This window comes from Bos indicus, chromosome 4 (assembly GCF_029378745.1).
Source record: "Bos indicus isolate NIAB-ARS_2022 breed Sahiwal x Tharparkar chromosome 4, NIAB-ARS_B.indTharparkar_mat_pri_1.0, whole genome shotgun sequence".
Lineage (NCBI taxonomy): Eukaryota > Metazoa > Chordata > Mammalia > Artiodactyla > Bovidae > Bos > Bos indicus.
In genome coordinates this window covers 49,944,426-49,961,530 of record NC_091763.1, presented here as the reverse complement: position 1 = coordinate 49,961,530, position 17,105 = coordinate 49,944,426, and the positions used below count along the sequence as shown (strand labels likewise).

General features: G+C 40.0%; 1 protein-coding gene across 3 annotated transcripts in view; it reads left to right on the top strand.

Moving 5' to 3' along the window:
* Positions 1–218: 218 nt before the first annotated feature.
* The window catches only part of PNPLA8 (patatin like phospholipase domain containing 8), a 50,413-nt gene continuing 33,526 nt past the window's right edge, over positions 219–17,105 (top strand). Inside the window, exons 1-4 of one of the 3 annotated variants that reach the window (XM_070787782.1) lie at positions 220–376; positions 5,495–5,634; positions 9,332–10,346; positions 10,474–10,623. In XM_070787782.1, the coding sequence (XP_070643883.1) occupies positions 9,441–10,346; positions 10,474–10,623 (1,056 nt within the window). In that variant the 5' untranslated portion in view covers positions 220–376; positions 5,495–5,634; positions 9,332–9,440. Of the gene's footprint in view, positions 377–5,494; positions 5,635–9,194; positions 10,347–10,473; positions 10,624–17,105 lie in introns of all 3 variants that reach the window. The other 2 variants (XM_019958703.2, XM_019958704.2) reach the window with 2 other exon arrangements.

Here is a 17,105-nt window from a genome sequence, read left to right as displayed (position 1 = left end):
GAGCCAAAGAAACTCCCATGGCTGGTCCCCAGGCAGCGCCTCTCCTGGTGCCCGCAGGCGCGTGCACGCACGCACGTCTCCCGCCAGCGCTCAGCCGTGCTCTATTGCGCATGTCTGGGGAGGGGGCGGAGCGGCGGCTGACGGGCAGGCAGAGGCCTCAGGGAGGCGGAGGAGCTCCTCCCCGGTCGGCGAGTAGACCCGGGTCGCCCTGCGTCACTTCCGCTGGGGCGGGACGGAGCTGGGGGAGGGTGGCACCCCAGCTGCTGCCCGGGTGTTTGTGCTGGAAGCTCAGCTGATGCTGGCGGGCAGAGGGGACGCACGTACGGGGAAAAGGCGCGTCGCCCCTGCCGCCCAAGTAGCTGCGGCCTGCATCCCGGTAGGTGGCCCGTGGGGGGCCGGCGGGACGGTAGGCTAGGGGAGAAGGCTGCGGGTCGCCCCGGGGACTCCTTTGGCCCTCCGCGACTTATCTCTCCTCGGAAGGCGCTTCCACGGCGAGAGGGCGGGGAGACGCCCGGACTCGGGCTCCAGAAGGCGACCGGGCACCGGAAGGGTCCGCAGGTCCCAGGTCTGAGGGGTGCGCGATAGTCTCCTCGTCTTCTGGCCTGGTGGGCTTTGCTGGTCCGCACGGCTCAGACTGTTTAGGTTTTTCTGGTTCAGCCCCGAGCTGTCTGTTCCACCCCCGAGCCTCGCAGCCGAGGTTCCCTGAGTCTGTCTGACTTCCCGTGGGCAGTGGGTGCTCCGACAGTTCCCGGTTGCTTGTCAAAACCGTGTCCCTCCTCTGCCTACGTGATTCACCACTGTCAGTGCACCTGATGAGTCGGCTGCTCCAGGTATTTAATTATCAGCAGTTTCTTTGTAACCCCACCCACACTGAACTCTGTCCCCAGCTCCTGTTGCTTAGTCGGTTTCAGATGTGTGCTGTTTAATAGGTGAAGGTGTGTTGCACTGCTTCCAGTCGCTGTCATGTAAATCATCATGCGGGGAGGAGACTGGTTTCTATACCTAATACTATGATACCTTTAAATAAAAAGTGGTGACACCTAGGAAAAACTTAGATGAGGAGCTATCACATAATCCTATTTAAAGTGGTGCTTTTTACTTCTGGTAACATCCCATTTGAACTGCATCCCAATCTACAGTCCCGATTATTGAGCTTTCAAAAATGACAAAAGTAGGTTTTAGTGTATCAAGGAAATGCTGTTAAGACAGTGAAATACAAAGAATTTTAAATCCGGGAGTTTTAGAAACGTTTAGTGCACTGAGACCCGAGAGTTTAATGCCCATTGTAGCTGTTTATGTCAGATCTCTTGTGCACATTAGTTGTGCTTTGAATGTAAGAATATATTCTTTCTTCATCATTTTTCTTAAACTTTTTTCTCGATGTTGATCTTGTTTTTCTCTGTTCCTGGGTCAGATCGTAATTAAAACCTTGAGAGCAGTGTCCTTTTAACAAGTCAAGTTGGATGAAAAGATCACTTTCACTAGTTTATATGTTTACTTGCTTCAAGTGCAGAGTTAATCAAGGTACATCTTTTGAGTTGTTTTTTTTGCTTAGTAATAATGACGGAGGATTTGTGCGGAAGGGTTCTTACTGCTTGGTGTGTGGAACGTATATTTGTGAAAAGGTCATAGAACTCTTAGCGGGACATCCTCCTGTCATGTCTTAGTTCTGACCTTTATTTCCCACGTCTTATATTTTATTTCATTCACACTGTCCAGTACTTTTTCGGACGTCCTGCCATTGCCCTGAGCTTTTCTGGATGTCTTTTCTCTTGTGTTTTTTTTTTTTTTTTCTGCTTGGCAAACTGCCTCTTCCTAACTCTGAATGGCTGTCAAGGCTCTACCCTTGTTCTCGCTACACCAGAATTTTAAAATTTGAAAGCCAAGGACTACTTTAGTACTTCTGTAAATATATTGAAATGTCTTGGGAAATATAGTGTATATATGCAGATAAGCATTTTTACGAGGAAGAGAAACTTTTATCAAATTTTGTGATCCCCAAATTCTGGAGAAGAATTAAGTGTATATCCTTCTTTGGTAAATCCAGTCTTATGATTTCTGCTGTCACTGTGCTAGTAACTCCAAACATAAATCCAACAGCCTATGTTCCTGTAGTCTCCATGTGAATGCCCCACTGTTTCTGTATTCTGTAAAACCAAGAAATTTTTATTAAATTGGCCCCCTTCCAAGCTATCTCATATCCACAAATGGCATTCTCCCTGTTTCTCTGATTAAAACCCTTAAGTTGTCTTTACACCCCCTTCTCCTTACCCTGTTCTTTCCTGTCACCAAGTGCTGTGTTTTGTTGATTGCTCCATTTTCAAAGTGTGGCTCAGAGCAATAGTCATCTCCATTATAGTACTTTTATCTTAATCCAGTCCAAACCTCTGTCACTTCATGTCTGCATAATTGCAGTATAACCAAATGAAGTCCCCCATAAATTAATTCTTTCCGTCTTTAGCGGAGCCTCCACCTAGCAGTTCCTGAATTTCTTCTAGTTATAACTTCATTCCATCCCCAGTGGCTGGTCTAAGCCTCACTCTTCTATTTGTGCCTGCATCTGTATTTGTACTGTCCTATAAATAGAGTACATCATGAGAAACACTGGACTGGAAGAAGCACAAGCTGGAATCAAGATTGCCGAGAGAAATATCGATAACCTCAGATATGCAGATGACACCACCCTTATGGCAGAAAGTGAAGAGGAACTCAAAAGCCTCTTGATGAAAGTGAACGTGGAGAGTGAAAAAGTTGGCTTAAAGCTCAACATTCAGAAAACGAAGATCATGGCATCCGGTCCCATCACTTCATGGCAAATAGATGGGGAAACAGTGGAAACAGTGTCAGACTTTATTTTTCTGGGCTCCAAAATCACTGCAGATGGTGACTGCAGCCATGAAATTAAAAGATGCTTGCTCCTTGGAAGGAAAGTTATGACCAACCTAGATAGCATATTCAAAAGCAGAGACATTACTTTGCCAACAAAGTTTGTCTACTCAAGGCTATGGTTTTTCCAGTGGTCATGTATGGATGTGAGAGTTGGACTGTGAAGAAAGCTGAGCACTGAAGAATTGATGCTTTTGAACTGTGGTGTTGGAGAAGACTCTTGAGAGTCCCTTGGACTGCAAGGAGATCAGCCCTGGGATTTCTTTGGAATGAATGATGCTAAAGCTGAAACTCCAGTACTTTGGTCACCACATGCAAAGAGTTGACTCACTGGAAAAGACTCTGATGCTGGGAGGGATTGGGGGCAGGAGGAGAAGGGGACGACAGAGGATGAGATGGCTGGATGGCATCACTGACTCGATGGACGTGAGTCTGAGTGAACTCCGGGAGTTGGTGATGGATAGGGAGGCCTGGCGTGGTGCGATTCATGGGGTCGCAAAGAGTCAGACACAACTGAGCGACTGAACTGAACTGAACTGATAAATAGAGTCTGGTCCTCCTGTTCTTTTCTCAGTTGATGATGGCACTTTACAGTTTACCTTCTTTATCTGTTTGCAATCTAACTTTTGTCTCAGCTCAATTTGCTCTCCAAACCCTTATCTGCATTTACTAGTGTTGTGATTTGGGAGCAGTTAAATTCAGCTTGTTGATTTTGTTGACAGCTCTTTTTGGCAGTTTTGGCCTGATAACTGTCTTTCTAGAGGGGTGTTCTAAAATTGTATGATCATGAGATTGTCTAGACTTCCCTTAATTGTTCCCCTTTTCAGATTTGCTTTCTATGCTGTATTTCTTTGCCAGGTTGATAGGTGTATTCTAGTTGGTCTTGAGGATTATCTCTTATTGGAAAGAAACAATGAAGATCCCTTACTGTAATCCTGGCTTTTATAGCTCTGTTCTCTGCTTGACTCTTGGACCCATGTCTACCATTTTTCCTATTTCTTACTTTCCTTTAACTAGCTTATTCTTATTATTCCTGAATAGACAAAGTTCATTCCTGTCTCCAAAGCTTTGGTTGCTTTTTCCTCTGTCTTGAGTGCTATTTTCCTGGACACTTTGAAATAATTTGCTTACTTGGTTCATTCAGGTCTCCAGTAACATGTCAACTCAATTCTTCTCCTGACTACGTCAGTTGAAATAGCCCTCCCTGGGCCCTTTTCTCCCCAGCCTCCAGCTTTATTTTTCTGCATGGTACTTCTTGATCTGTTGTTAGACATTGTATTAGTTACTTGTTTGTTAATAAGTTGTCTTGTCCTCCAAAACCTAGGAAACTGAGGTTTAATAACTCTCAATAAATGGATTATTCCTTTTACTATGAAATAGTATGCCTTTTTAATCTTATTTAATGCTTTTGCTTTAAAGTGCTTTTTGCTTTCTTTTGATTATATAGGCCTTGGTATATATTTTCCCCTATTCCTTTATTTTCATCCTTTCTTTGTCATCATATTACAGTAACATCTAGTAACTAGCTTGCAGCTGGAATTTTCATTTCTAAAATTTTACTCTTCCTGTACATTTTGTACAGTTTTTTTCTTTCTTTCTTTCTTTTTTTTTTTTTTGCTTCCTTATTTTTGTTCTATCACTGAATGCCTTAAACCTACTTACTTTATTTTCTATTATTTCTAATCTCGGTTACACTTTTTCTTGTTGGCTGTACTTGCCAGTAGTCTCTTGCAGTGATGGTTCTTTAACTGTGAGTTCATCTTCAGTGGGGGTTGCTGAAAGAGTCTCTTGCCTGAGCTTCGGAAGTGTCCTTCCACGGTGGTTTCAGTGGACTCAGCAGAGGCCGCATAGAGTTCCCTAGCTCAGACTAGTTTCCATTGCTTAGTCAATGCATCTTAAAGGAAATGTGACTGCAGATCCAGGTATGTGATGCCTCTTCAACCGTGGGTTTTCCACTGTTGGTTTTGTTTTATTGGGGGTTTCTTTTTTAAAAAAACTTTATTATGGTAAAAAAAAATCATAAAATCTAATATGTTAATCATTTTTAAGTGTATAGTTCAGTGGCATCCAGTAGATTCACATTGTCATGAAACAAATTTCCAGTACTTTTTCATCTTGTAGAACTGAAACCCTACCCAGTAAACAATTCCCCTCTGTCCCATTCCTCTAGCCCTGTAACCATCATTCTGCTGTCTGTCTCAGTGAATTTGACTGTTCTAGAGCTCTCATGTAAGAGGAGTCATATAGTACTTGTTCGTTTTATTTTGCCTAATGTCCTCAAGGGTCATCCACGTTAGCGCTTGGGGGGATTTCCTTCCTTCTCCAGTCTGCATAACAGCCCATTGTGTGCATATACCACATTTTGTTTATTTAACTGGTGCACATTTGGATGGTTCCCTCCTCTGCTGTTATGAGTGCTGTGATACACATCGGTGTGCACACTTTTTAAGTCCCTGTTTTCAGTTTCTTTGAATATATACCTAGGATCGCTGGATCTTATGGTAGGTCTATATTAATATTGTGAGGAATTGGTATACTGGTTTTTTGTTTTTTAACTTTTATTGAAGTGTAGTTGATTTATAATGTTGTGTTTTACTATTTTCCATAGTGACTACAGCATTTTCCAGTTCCACCAACAGCGCTCCGGTTCAGTGCTCAGCTTCTCCACATCTTTATCAACACTTGATATTTTCTGGCATTTTTGTTTTGTTCTGTTTTTTGGTTTAAACAACAGAATTTATTTCTCAGGTATTTTTTTCTTTTCTTTTCTTTCTTTGGTAATAGCCATCCTGATAAGTGTGGGATAATACCTCAGTTGGTTTTGATTTGTATTTCTCTCATATCAGTCATGTTTTTCATCTTTTCTTGTGCTTAAATTTACTGAATGTCATCTTTGGAGAAAGATGATGTCTTTCATCTCTTCAAGTCCTTTGCCCATTTTTTAATTGATTTTTGTTGTTGAATTACAGGAGTCCATTATTAGTTTTGAGTATAGCTTTTTTATCCACGAGTCCTTTAGATGTATTTTATCATGTATTTCTGTGTTGGGGATGGTGGAACTTTTGTGTTAATTCAGCTTATTACATTGACTGCACATCCTGAGGGGTACAGAAGAGCCAGCAAGGCACATAGGTTTGCTTTTTTTCTTTCCTCCCCTCTACAGATTTTAAAGTAGTATGCTCACGTGCAATTTGGAAAGATGTTAGTTCAGACTATCTTCTGAAGAATCACAATGGGTTCTTGGTTCCTGTCATTCATAGTCTTGTCCCCTTACTCCATCTGTCAGAGATCTGCTGGCAGCATCTTCCTAATGTCATTCCTTTGCTTAACATAGTTCATTGATAGTTTGATCTTTAATCTCTTTGCTAAGATTGTCAGACCTTTCGTAATCTGGCTCCTCCTGTCTTTGCAGTATCACCTTTGGCCTGTCCCTCATTAGTGGCTCCAGGTCTTAGAAAGAATTGACTGCTTGCAATTTTTGCTTATATTGTGTGTACTTTCTTAAATGCTTTTTTTTGTTTGTTTGTGTTTGTTTTCCCCATTATTTAGAATTCTCTCCTTCCTCTCTGATCTTTTACCATGTGATGAATTACTTTTTTGCCCAGTTTTCAGCATCGCATCTTTTTTTTTCAGACTGACCTGGATGTCTACTCTTTGTGTCTTCCATTCATACAGTACCATCTGTTAAAGTGCATTGCATTGTTTTCTTAAATTACAAATATGATGCTTTCTCTTTGTAAATAATAGAATCCATCCAAAAGTAAAAGCCCTTCTCAAAAGCCCTTCTCTCGAAAGCCCTTCTTTTTCAATTCCACATCTCAGTTCACAGGAATAAACAAACAGATGCTTACCCTTTCAGAATGTGTGTGTGTGTGTGTAGCCACAGATTTCAGCTGCATATATAGGTTTTTGTTTTCTTGTATTACATAATACCTTTGTGTCTACATCTGTGTATCCTTGTGTGTATGATATTCCTACATATGTTATTGCAGTTTGCCTTCCTCTCTGTACTGTATATAAAGGATATATACATTGGATACATTGGATCATCTAGTTCCTAACTGCTATGTAACATTACATTGTAATTCATTGTATTATATGTTATGTACTGTAATTTATTTAACCATCCCTTTCTAGAAGACACTTAAGAGTTGTTGATCAGTGTTTTGATATTTCAAGCAGTGTGGCAAAGAATGTGTGTATGTACCTGTACTCCTGTGCAGTTATTTCTGTAGGATAGATTCTTTGTGGTGGAATTACTGGAATTACTAATCAAAGAACATGTGCCTTTAAAATTTTGATAGATAGCTATTAAAAATTCATTAAATTCTGTCAGGTAGCCCTCTGTGTCCCATTTCCCCAGGTTATTATCAGTACTGGATATTATCAGCCATTTGCATTTTACCAATTGAAAGAACAGAATATCTGTTTTAAATGGCATTTATGTTGTGGTTATGAGCCCCTTGTCTATTAGGTGTTGCACATAGTTTTGGAGAAGGTGTGGCAACCCACTCTAGTACTCTTGCCTAAAAAAATCCCACGGACAGTCCATAGGGTCTCAAGGAGTTAGACTCTACTGAAGCGACTTAGCATGTATGCACGTAGTTTATTCTAGTCTGACTTCTTTGATTAAATGAGCAGTCACTACTAGACCGTGAAATCTTTACAAGCTATCTCAAGCTCTAGACTGAAAGTTTCTTGGTATCCTCTTTGTGGTCTCAGCATTTAGGACTATATCTGGCATCAAGTTGTTGAATGTGTGCCCAACACACAGTGAGGCCAGACAAACTGAAATGTCCACATTTGGAGTGGGAGAAGGGTTTATTGCAAGAGGCATAAAGCTGGCAGCACCTGCTCAAAAGACCTGAACTCTGATGGGTTTAGGGGAAGAGATTTTATAAGCAAAATTTGTGGGGAGGCCTCTTCTGATAGGTTGAGGTGACAAAATGGTGTCCCAGGAACCTCAGTCATCAGCTTTCTGGGTCCAGCCAGTCTGGGGTCTTAGGGCTTGTGCTCAGCCTGCCATTACTATCGTCTTCCCGGGGAGGGGCCTTAGTTCCTGTAGAAGAACTCAGAGATTTCTGTAAGATTGTTATATACATCCCCCCAGGATGAACCAGGACCCTGTCCCATCTCTGCACTGATGTCTCTTTCTACATTCCCTCACTCTCTTAATTAACTGTTTGAATCTGCCCTTTGGAACTCAGGGAGGGTCTCAGAGGCTGAAGGCCTTTTTCTTACAAACAAGAAATTGGAGACACAGGCTTTCATGCATGGGAGGGTCCCATAGGGTCCTGGTTGGTTTCAGTCCCCCCTTTTCTTTGATATGCCTCAATCCTGAAGGGAACAGGTGTTGGACAGGAGAATAGCATTTTGGATAGAGGTTAATAAATTCGACAGAGGAACTCGGTTTCAGAGGGACTAAGTTTCAGATTAAATATTCTATAAATGGTTTGCAGTGAATAGGAGTATGAGACTTGACTATTGTCCTCAAAGAACTTAAAGTCTAGTGTCACATAAACTAGATAAGACTTTAATAATAAAGAAGAAAAACAGTAGAATATTTAAATTGTGTCAATGAAAAATTAATCAGCAGGTCTAAGAAAGAATTGGGAGATTTTATTTGAGCCAAATTTGAGGATTATAACCCAGGAAGAGTATCTCAGAAAACTCTGAGAACTGTTCCAGCTGTTAGAAGTTGAGACACAGTGTATATAAGATGTTTTGAAACCGAGGGCTGCACATAAAATAATGTATATCGACAGTTTGCGTAATCCAGACTTAAGTACCAGCACAGCGGGTCATGTGGCCCTTTACAAGGTCAGGAAAAGATGTTCTGTCTTGCTGATGTTGGGAGAATGTTGCTGTGAATGTGCAGCAGGTATTCCTGCTGGTGGGGGAGGTGTGGTGGGCAGAGAGTGCAGGTAGAAAGGAGGCCAAGGGGCAGAGAAGAACTTTTATGTTTAAGTTTTCCTTGTCTTACCATGAATATAGATTTTGTTTCACAGTTGCACGTTCGGTTTTGTGTTGTAGGAGACCTTATTTATCCGGTAGCTTCTCTAAATTAGTTTCCATGAAACATCCTACTATTCACTTCTTTTCTCATTGATTTCTATACTAAAACATTAATTACCTTCTATTTGCTTAAAAATGAAATCTCTATTGCCATCATGAAAATATATTGTCCTATCTTCTTTTGAGACAAGTTCCTGAGTTTAGTTCAAGTAATGTAATATATTTTATCTCTTCCCCAACTTCAGTTTTACCTTGAATCCTAATCTTTTTTTTTTTTTTTCTTGCCATTTTAGGTAAGACCATGAATTATGGCATTTCTTAAATGAAGCATTCAGGAATGAAGTGAAAGTCATAACGTATAGAAAATAAGTAATTTTTAAGTTATGTCTATTAATTTGACTATAGATTTATATTATATTTACCTCCTTAGTAATGCAAGAAGTCTTTGTGGGAAGCAGAGGAGCAAGCAGCTGCCTTTCTTGTGCTCACCTGAACATTACTGGAGGATAAGCCACATCAGTCTACAGAGAGGTGTTCATATGAGCAGAATAAGATGTAAATGGACCAAAAGTGAAGCTCATTCTTGCAGTAAGCACTGTTCCCCCCTAAGCCACCATGGTTTACATCTTGCAGTCTTGAGACTTAGCACTTCTGCTCCCAAGGGACTTACAAAAGTGAGCCCTCGTATGTCCCGTATTAAAAATACTTTGAACTCTGTTTCAAAGGCTGTTTTTGGCAAACAAAATGAAATGATCTCTCGTTTAGCTCAACTTAAGCCAAGTTCTCGAATATTAAGAAAAGTGACCGATAGTGGTTGGTTAAAACAGAAAAGCGTTAAACAAACCATCAAGTTTCTGAAAAAGTATAGTGACAAGTCAGCAGAAAAGAGTTCTATTCCAGCAAAGGAAAGTCAGGTTATAGAGAAAGACGATATAGGTAAACCAAGCCTTTTTCATTACACAAGTAATATAACCACAAAATTTGGAGAGTCATTCTACTTTTTGTCAAGTCATATTAATTCATACTTCAAGCGTGAGGAAAAAATGTCTCAACAGAAGGAAGATCAACATTTCCAGGAAAAATCAGAACTTGAACTTAAAAAGGTTGAAGATGAGAAACCCAGTTCTCCAGATCCTGGCATCCTGTCTGATAAGAAGCTAGATTCAGAAGCTTCTTTATATTCTGAGGACAAGCCTGGAAGTCCCAGTGGAACACCTGAGGTTCTCCCCATTTCTACTAAACAGAGTATTGCTAACTTTCTCTCTCGTCCCACGGAAGGTGTACAAGCCTTAGTAGGTGGTTATATCGGTGGACTTGTCCCCAAACTAAAGTATGATTCAAAGAGTCAGTTAGAAGACCAGGAAGAGGCGACAAAAGCTGAGCAGGCTGTCAGCAAAGACAAAAACGCAGAGGAGAAAAGGCGGTTATCTCTTCAGCGAGAAAAGGCAAGTCGTTATTCATTGTGATTTTAAGTTTCATTTCCTACTGTGATTTAAGAACTTTGATCATCTGTTGGTATCACTGGAGCAGTTTTCATACTTGAATCATACATATTTTAATATGTCTTTGCAGATCATTGCCAGAGTGAGTATTGATAACAGAACTCGGGCGTTAGTTCAAGCATTAAGAAGAACAACTGACCCAAGGCTCTGCATTAATAGGGTTGAAGAACTGACTTTCCATCTTCTAGAATTTCCTGAGGGAAAAGGAGTGGCTGTCAAGGTAATTTTGATTACCTTTAATCTGGTTTTTTCTTGGAATAAAAGTACTAGTACGCCTTCTGAAATGGGGAAGGAGACACCTTTCATTTTTCTGTTTAAACATTTTTGTGGTTTTATCATGTGTGTGGTGTTTTACATACTCAGTAATTACCCATTTATTCTGTGATATGCATTGCACTAAATGGTCATTTTTCTTCTGTAATATGTTATGCTCTTAGTATTCATATCTATACTTTTAAGATACTTCCACCATTTTAAAATAGAAGATATATCTCAGTGTATTAGTTGAATTGCCTAATAGCTACCAAGGTTTTCTTAAATGCAATGTTAAGTGTTTATGTTATGCAGCTACTCTTCGGACAGGAGTTTGTAATTCATAAGTAAAACAACTGCTTGTTTTTATTTCATGATCTTTCTGTATTTGAAAGTCTAAAAATTTTTATGATCTTATTGGCAGTTGAACTTGTGATTCTATTAATAAAACAAATAGATTTTCTTTGCCTCAGTTTTTTCAAATATAAAACAGTGAAAATAATTTAGATCTACTTAAGTAGACTGTTTTCATGCTAGCATGTGTGCTAAGTTGCTTCAGTTGTGTCTGACTCTTCATGACCCCACGGACAGTAGCCTGCCAGGCTCCTCTGTCTATGGAATTCTCCAGACAAGAGTACTGGAGTGGGTTGTCATTCCCTTCTCCAGGGGATCTTCTTGACCCAGGAATGGAACATGTCTCATGTCTCCTGCATTGGCAGGCGGGTTCTTTACCACTAGTGCCACCTGGGAAGCCCTGAAATACCATAAAATGTGAATGATGTCTCTTTACCTCTGTACTAAGATTATTAGTAACATATAATTAACAATTTGGACATGTCATATAAACAATAGACAGCATTAATATTTTGTTAGAGATCCATCAGTGCGTATTTTTTACTTGCCATCCAGAAAATTGTCAGTTAACTTAGTTCATATTTATTCAGCAGTTTGATAACAATCTTGCTAAAGAGTTACATATTTTAAATTAATTTTCCCTCTGAAATTTCATACAATACATATATTGTAATAGCTAAACTTTAGAATATCATGTTCATAGAATTTGGAATTATCTTTCATATATATGTAATCTCTTATCTAAAAGATAAATTTTCCAAATATGGATATGCTTTTAAGTCATTTTAACATTTAGGTGATACACTGAAAGCAAACCTCTAAGATAAAGATGCATACTTTAATGAACTTTTTAAGAAAAACATTTTATTGAAATATGATACACATGTAATTATAAAGCTCAATGAGTTTCCATACACCTTTACATAGCCAGCACCCAGATGAAAAGCAGAATTTGTCAGCACTGCAGAAGTCTCCCTTGGACCCCATTTCAGTCACAGTCTCCCAAAAAAGGGATCACAAATTAGTTTTGTCTGTTTTTGTACATTATGTAAACTGTTGTTTCTGTCACTCAGCACACTGGTAGGAATCTTTTACATTGTTGTGGGTGGTTGTAGGTCATTCATTCTTGTTTCTTTCTTATCCCATTGTGTGAATGTATTGTAGCTTATTTACTCATGGTAGTGTTGATGGATTTCTGGATAGTTTTCAGTTTTAGTCTGTTGTGACCTGTTTTGTTAATAGAAACTTTGAGAACTCATAACTGACCTTAAATCTAGGAACCCTTCAATACCTTGGAGAAATGTGATACATATTTTCTTGTAGAGTGGCTAACCTTCCGAATTTACCTGGCTTCCTTTTTGTTGGTATTGTTGATGTGTTCCTTCTTCCTTTTTGTTTCTTGCACATTGGAATTTAAATATAAAGACTTGATTGCATTGAGCGTTTTCTTGTTGGAGTATACTGTAGATGATATTATGCACCTCATGTTGCATCATGTCAAAACATAATTGGTTGAACAACAATTAGTAATGCTAAGGTTGATCACTGAATTTGGAAGATTACAGTCTTATCTTTTCACTGTACAGTTAGGCTAGAAGTATCAGTCCACCAACTGTTAATCTAATTGTTTCCAAAACTTGTCATTTTATTAGGGTTTCAGAATGATAAATTTCTAATTCTGTCATTCCTTCTGCCTTATAATTGACATTTTCCTGTAAAAGTGGAGATTTCTTCGCCCATCTAAAGCTATTTGGTTACTCTCAGAAATCAATGTTGCAGGAAAAATAAAAGAAATGCGTAATTTCGTTCTACTTAGTCACCAGTTTTCAAAGTAAAGAGTTTGCTCTAAAAGCTGCTTCAGTGGTGAGATGAATTCTTGGTGTTTTTTTCTTTTTATTATCATTATTAACTCATAATTTTTCATAAGTTGTGTTTCCATAATCTTTCCCCCATCCTTTTTTTTAATGTGTGATTTATTTTAACTTTGACTAGTAGGGTGCCCTTCAAGCTGTTGCTTGTGTCTTTTTTGAAATTTTTGTAAAAATATTATACAGAGAAAATATACATAAGTATACAGCTCCATACATTTTCAAAAATTGAACACATCTATATAACGACCACCCCAGTTAAGAAACAGAATGTTTCTAAAAGCCTCTTTATGCTCCCTTCCAATCATTCTTTAAAAAGATTGACCAGTTTTCTAGCAGTATAGATGAGTAGTACCTCTTTCTGCTTGTTATATAAATGGAATGATACAGAATGTGCTCTTTTATGTCCCCCCACCCCCATCAGCATTATGTTTGTGAGAACCTTTATACTGATGAGTGTAGCTAAGGAACATTTATTCTCATTGTTATGTATTCTGTTGTATGAATATAGTGCAATGTCGTGGACATTTGGATAGCTTCCTCTTTGGAAATATTTAGGAATAGTACTTCTGGGATGTATCTTTTGGAAAACATAAGAGTAGTAGTCCTGTTTGGGCTTTTCTGGTGGCTCAGCAATAAAGAATCTGCCTGCAATGCAGCAGACCAAGGTTTCATCCCTAGGTCGTGAAGATACGCTGGAGGGGGTCATGGCAACCCACTCCAGTGTTCTTGCATAGAGAATCCCGTGAACAGAGGTACCTGTCAGGCTGCAGTTGATAGGGTCGCATAGTCGGACACGCCTGAAGCAACTAAGCACAGCAGCAGCAGTAGTCCTGCTTGTAGAGTGTGCCTGTTCTCATATTAGTGGACACTGCCAGATGCTTTTGCAAAGTGCTTTTATTAGTTCATACTTTCACCGGGATTGTATGAGCCTTCTGGTTATGCTTCCTCCTCTCCAATGCCTTATATTATCTTCTTATTTTAGCCATTTTGTTAGATGTTTAGTGATTTAAATTGTGGCTTTAATTTGTACTTCTCTGGTACCTGTGAAGTTCAGCAGCTTTCCAGTGTTTATTGGCCATTTGTTTACTGCTGAAGCTGAAGCTCCAATACTTTGGCCACCTGATGTGAAGAATTGACTCATTGGAAAAGACCTGATGCTGGGAAAGATTGAAGGCAGGAGGAGAAGGGGACGAGAGAGGATGAGATGGTTGGATGGCATCACCGACTTCATTGCACATGAGTCTGAGCAAGCTCTAGGAGTTGGTGATGGACAGGGAGGCCTCGTGTGCTTCAGTCCATGGGGGTCGCAAAGAGCTGGACATGACTGAGCAACGGAGCTGAACTGTTTGCTGCCCTCATGAAGTGCCTAGTCCAGGTCTTGCTCATTTTTCCATTGGGTTGATCAGCCTTTTCTATTTGACCTGGAAATTTTCTTTATCAATTATGGATATGTCTTTATATATTATAAAATATGTATATGTTATACATGTATGTGTCTTATAAATATATTCGCCTACTCTGTGGGTTACCTTTCATTCTTTCTAATGGTTTTTGATGAGTAGATGTTCTTAATTTTAATATACTACAGTTTTTAAATATTTTCCTTATGATTAGCACTTTGTGTCCTGTTTAAGAAATCTTTGCCTGTTTTAAAATCAGGCAAAGATTTATCCTGTGTTAGTTTCTGAAACTTGATTTCTTTTACTTTTACATATACATATTCATCTAGAATAGGTTTGATTGTATAGTGTGAGGTAGGAGCCTTGATTTTGTGAAATGCCTTTCTAATGGTTTTCTTTCTTTCTAATGGTTTTTGATGAGTAGATGTTCTTAATTCTAATATACTACAGTTTTTAAATATTTTCCTTATGATTAGCACTTTGTGTCCTATTTAAGAAATCTTTGCCTGTTTTAAAATCAGGCAAAGATTTATCCTGTGTTTGCTTCTGAAACCTGATTGCTTTTACTTTTACATATATACTATTCATCTATAGTATACAATCAAACTATTGTATAGTGTTTGATTGTATAGTGTGAGGTAGGAGCCTTGATTTTATGAAATGCCTATATCCAGTTGACTAGCACCATTTATTGCAGAGTGTCGTTGTAAATCTGAATTTGGCAATAAGGAGTTCATGGTCTGAGCCACAGTTAGCTCCTGGTCTTGTTTTTGCTGACTGTATAGAGCTTCTCCATCTTTGGCTGCAAAGAATATAATCAATCTGATTTCGGTGTTGACCATCTTGTAATGTCCATGTATAGAGTCTTCTCTTGTGTTGTTGGAAGAGGGTGTTTGTTATGACCAGTGCATTTTCTTGGCAAAACTCTATTAGTCTTTGCCCTGCTTCATTCTGTATTCCAAGGCCAAATTTGCCTGTTACTGCAGGTGTTTCTTGACTTCCTACTTTTGCATTCCAGTCCCCTATCATGAAAAGGACATCTTTTTTGGGTGTTAGTTCTAAAAGGTCTTGTAGGTCTTCATAGAACTGTTCAACTTCAGCTTCTTCAGCGTTACTGGTTGGGGCGTAGACTTGGATTACTGTGATATTGAGTGGTTTGCCTTGGAAACGAACAGAGATCATTCTGTCGTTTTTGAGATTGCATCCAAATTACTGCATTTCGGACTCTTTTGTTGACCATGATGGCTACTCCATTTCTTCTGAGGGATTCCTGCCCGCAGTAGTAGATATAATGGTCATCTGAGTTAAATTCACCCATTCCAGTCCATTTCAGTTTGCTGATTCCTAGAATGTTGACATTCACTCTTGCCATCTCTTGTTTGACCACTTCCAATTTGCCTTGATTCATGGACCTGACATTCCAGGTTCCTACGCAGTATTGCTCTTTACAGCATCTGACCTTGCTTCTATCACCAGTCACATCCACAGCTGGGTATTCTCTTTGCTTTGGCTCCATCCCTTCATTCTTTCTGGAGTTATTTCTCCACTGATTTCCAGTAGCATATTGGGCACCTACTGACCTGGGGAGTTTCTCTTTCAGTATCCTATCATTTTGCCTTTTCATACTGTTCATGGGGTTCTCAAGGCAAGAATACTGAAGTGGTTTGCCATTCCCTTCTCCAGTGGACCACATCCTGTCAGATCTCTCCACCATGACCCGCCCGTCTTGGGTTGCCCCCACGGGCATGGCTTAGTTTCATTGAGTTAGACAGGGCTGTGGTCCTAGTGTGATTAGATTGACTAGTTTTCTGTGAGTATGGTTTCAGCGTGTTTGCCCTCTGATGCCCTCTTGCAACACCTACCGTCTTACTTGGGTTTCTCTTACCTTGGGCGTGGGGTATCTCTTCACGGCTGCTCCAGCAAAGCACAGCCATTGCTCCTTACCTTGGACGAGGGGTATCTCCTCACCGCCGCCCTTCCTGACCTTCAATGTGGGATAGATCCTCTAGGCCCTCCTGCGCCAGAGCAGGAGGTAACTCCGGGTAACTCCTCTCGTCGACGCCCCTGGCTTCGGGCGTGGGTTGCTCCTCCCGGCCGCAGCCCCTGGCCTCGGGCGTGGGGGCGTGGGGTAGCTCCTCCCGGCCGCCACCCCTAACCTCGGACGCGGGGTAACTCCTCTCGTCGCCACGGAAAACCACGAGACCATTCAGGTATGACCTAAATCAAATCCCTTATGATTATACAGTGGAAGTGAGAAACAGATTTAAAGGCCTAAATCTGATTGATAGAGTGCCTGATGAACTATGGAATGAGGTTCGTGACATTGTACAGGAGATAGGGATCAAGACCATCCCCATAGAAAAGAAATGCAAAAAAGCAAAATGGCTGTCTGGGGAGGCCTTACAAATAGCTGTGAAAAGAAGAGAAGCGAAAAGCAAAGGAGAAAAGGAAAGATATAAACATCTGAATGCAGAGTTCCAAAGAATAGCAAGAAGAGATAAGAAAGCCTTCTTTAGTGATAATGCAAAGAAATAGAGGAAAACAACAGAATGGGAAAACTAGGGATGTCTTCAAGAAAATCAGAGATACCAAAGGAACATTTCATGCAAAGATGGGCTCAATAAAGAACAGAAATGGTATGGACTTAACAGAAGCAGAAGATATTAAGAAGAGATGGCAAGAATACACAGAAGAACTGTACAAAAAAGATCTTCACGACCCAGATAATCACGATGGTGTGATCACTGACCTAGAGCCAGACATCCTGGAATGTGAAGTCAAGTGGGCCTTAGAAAGCATCACTACGAACAAAGCTAGTGGAGGTG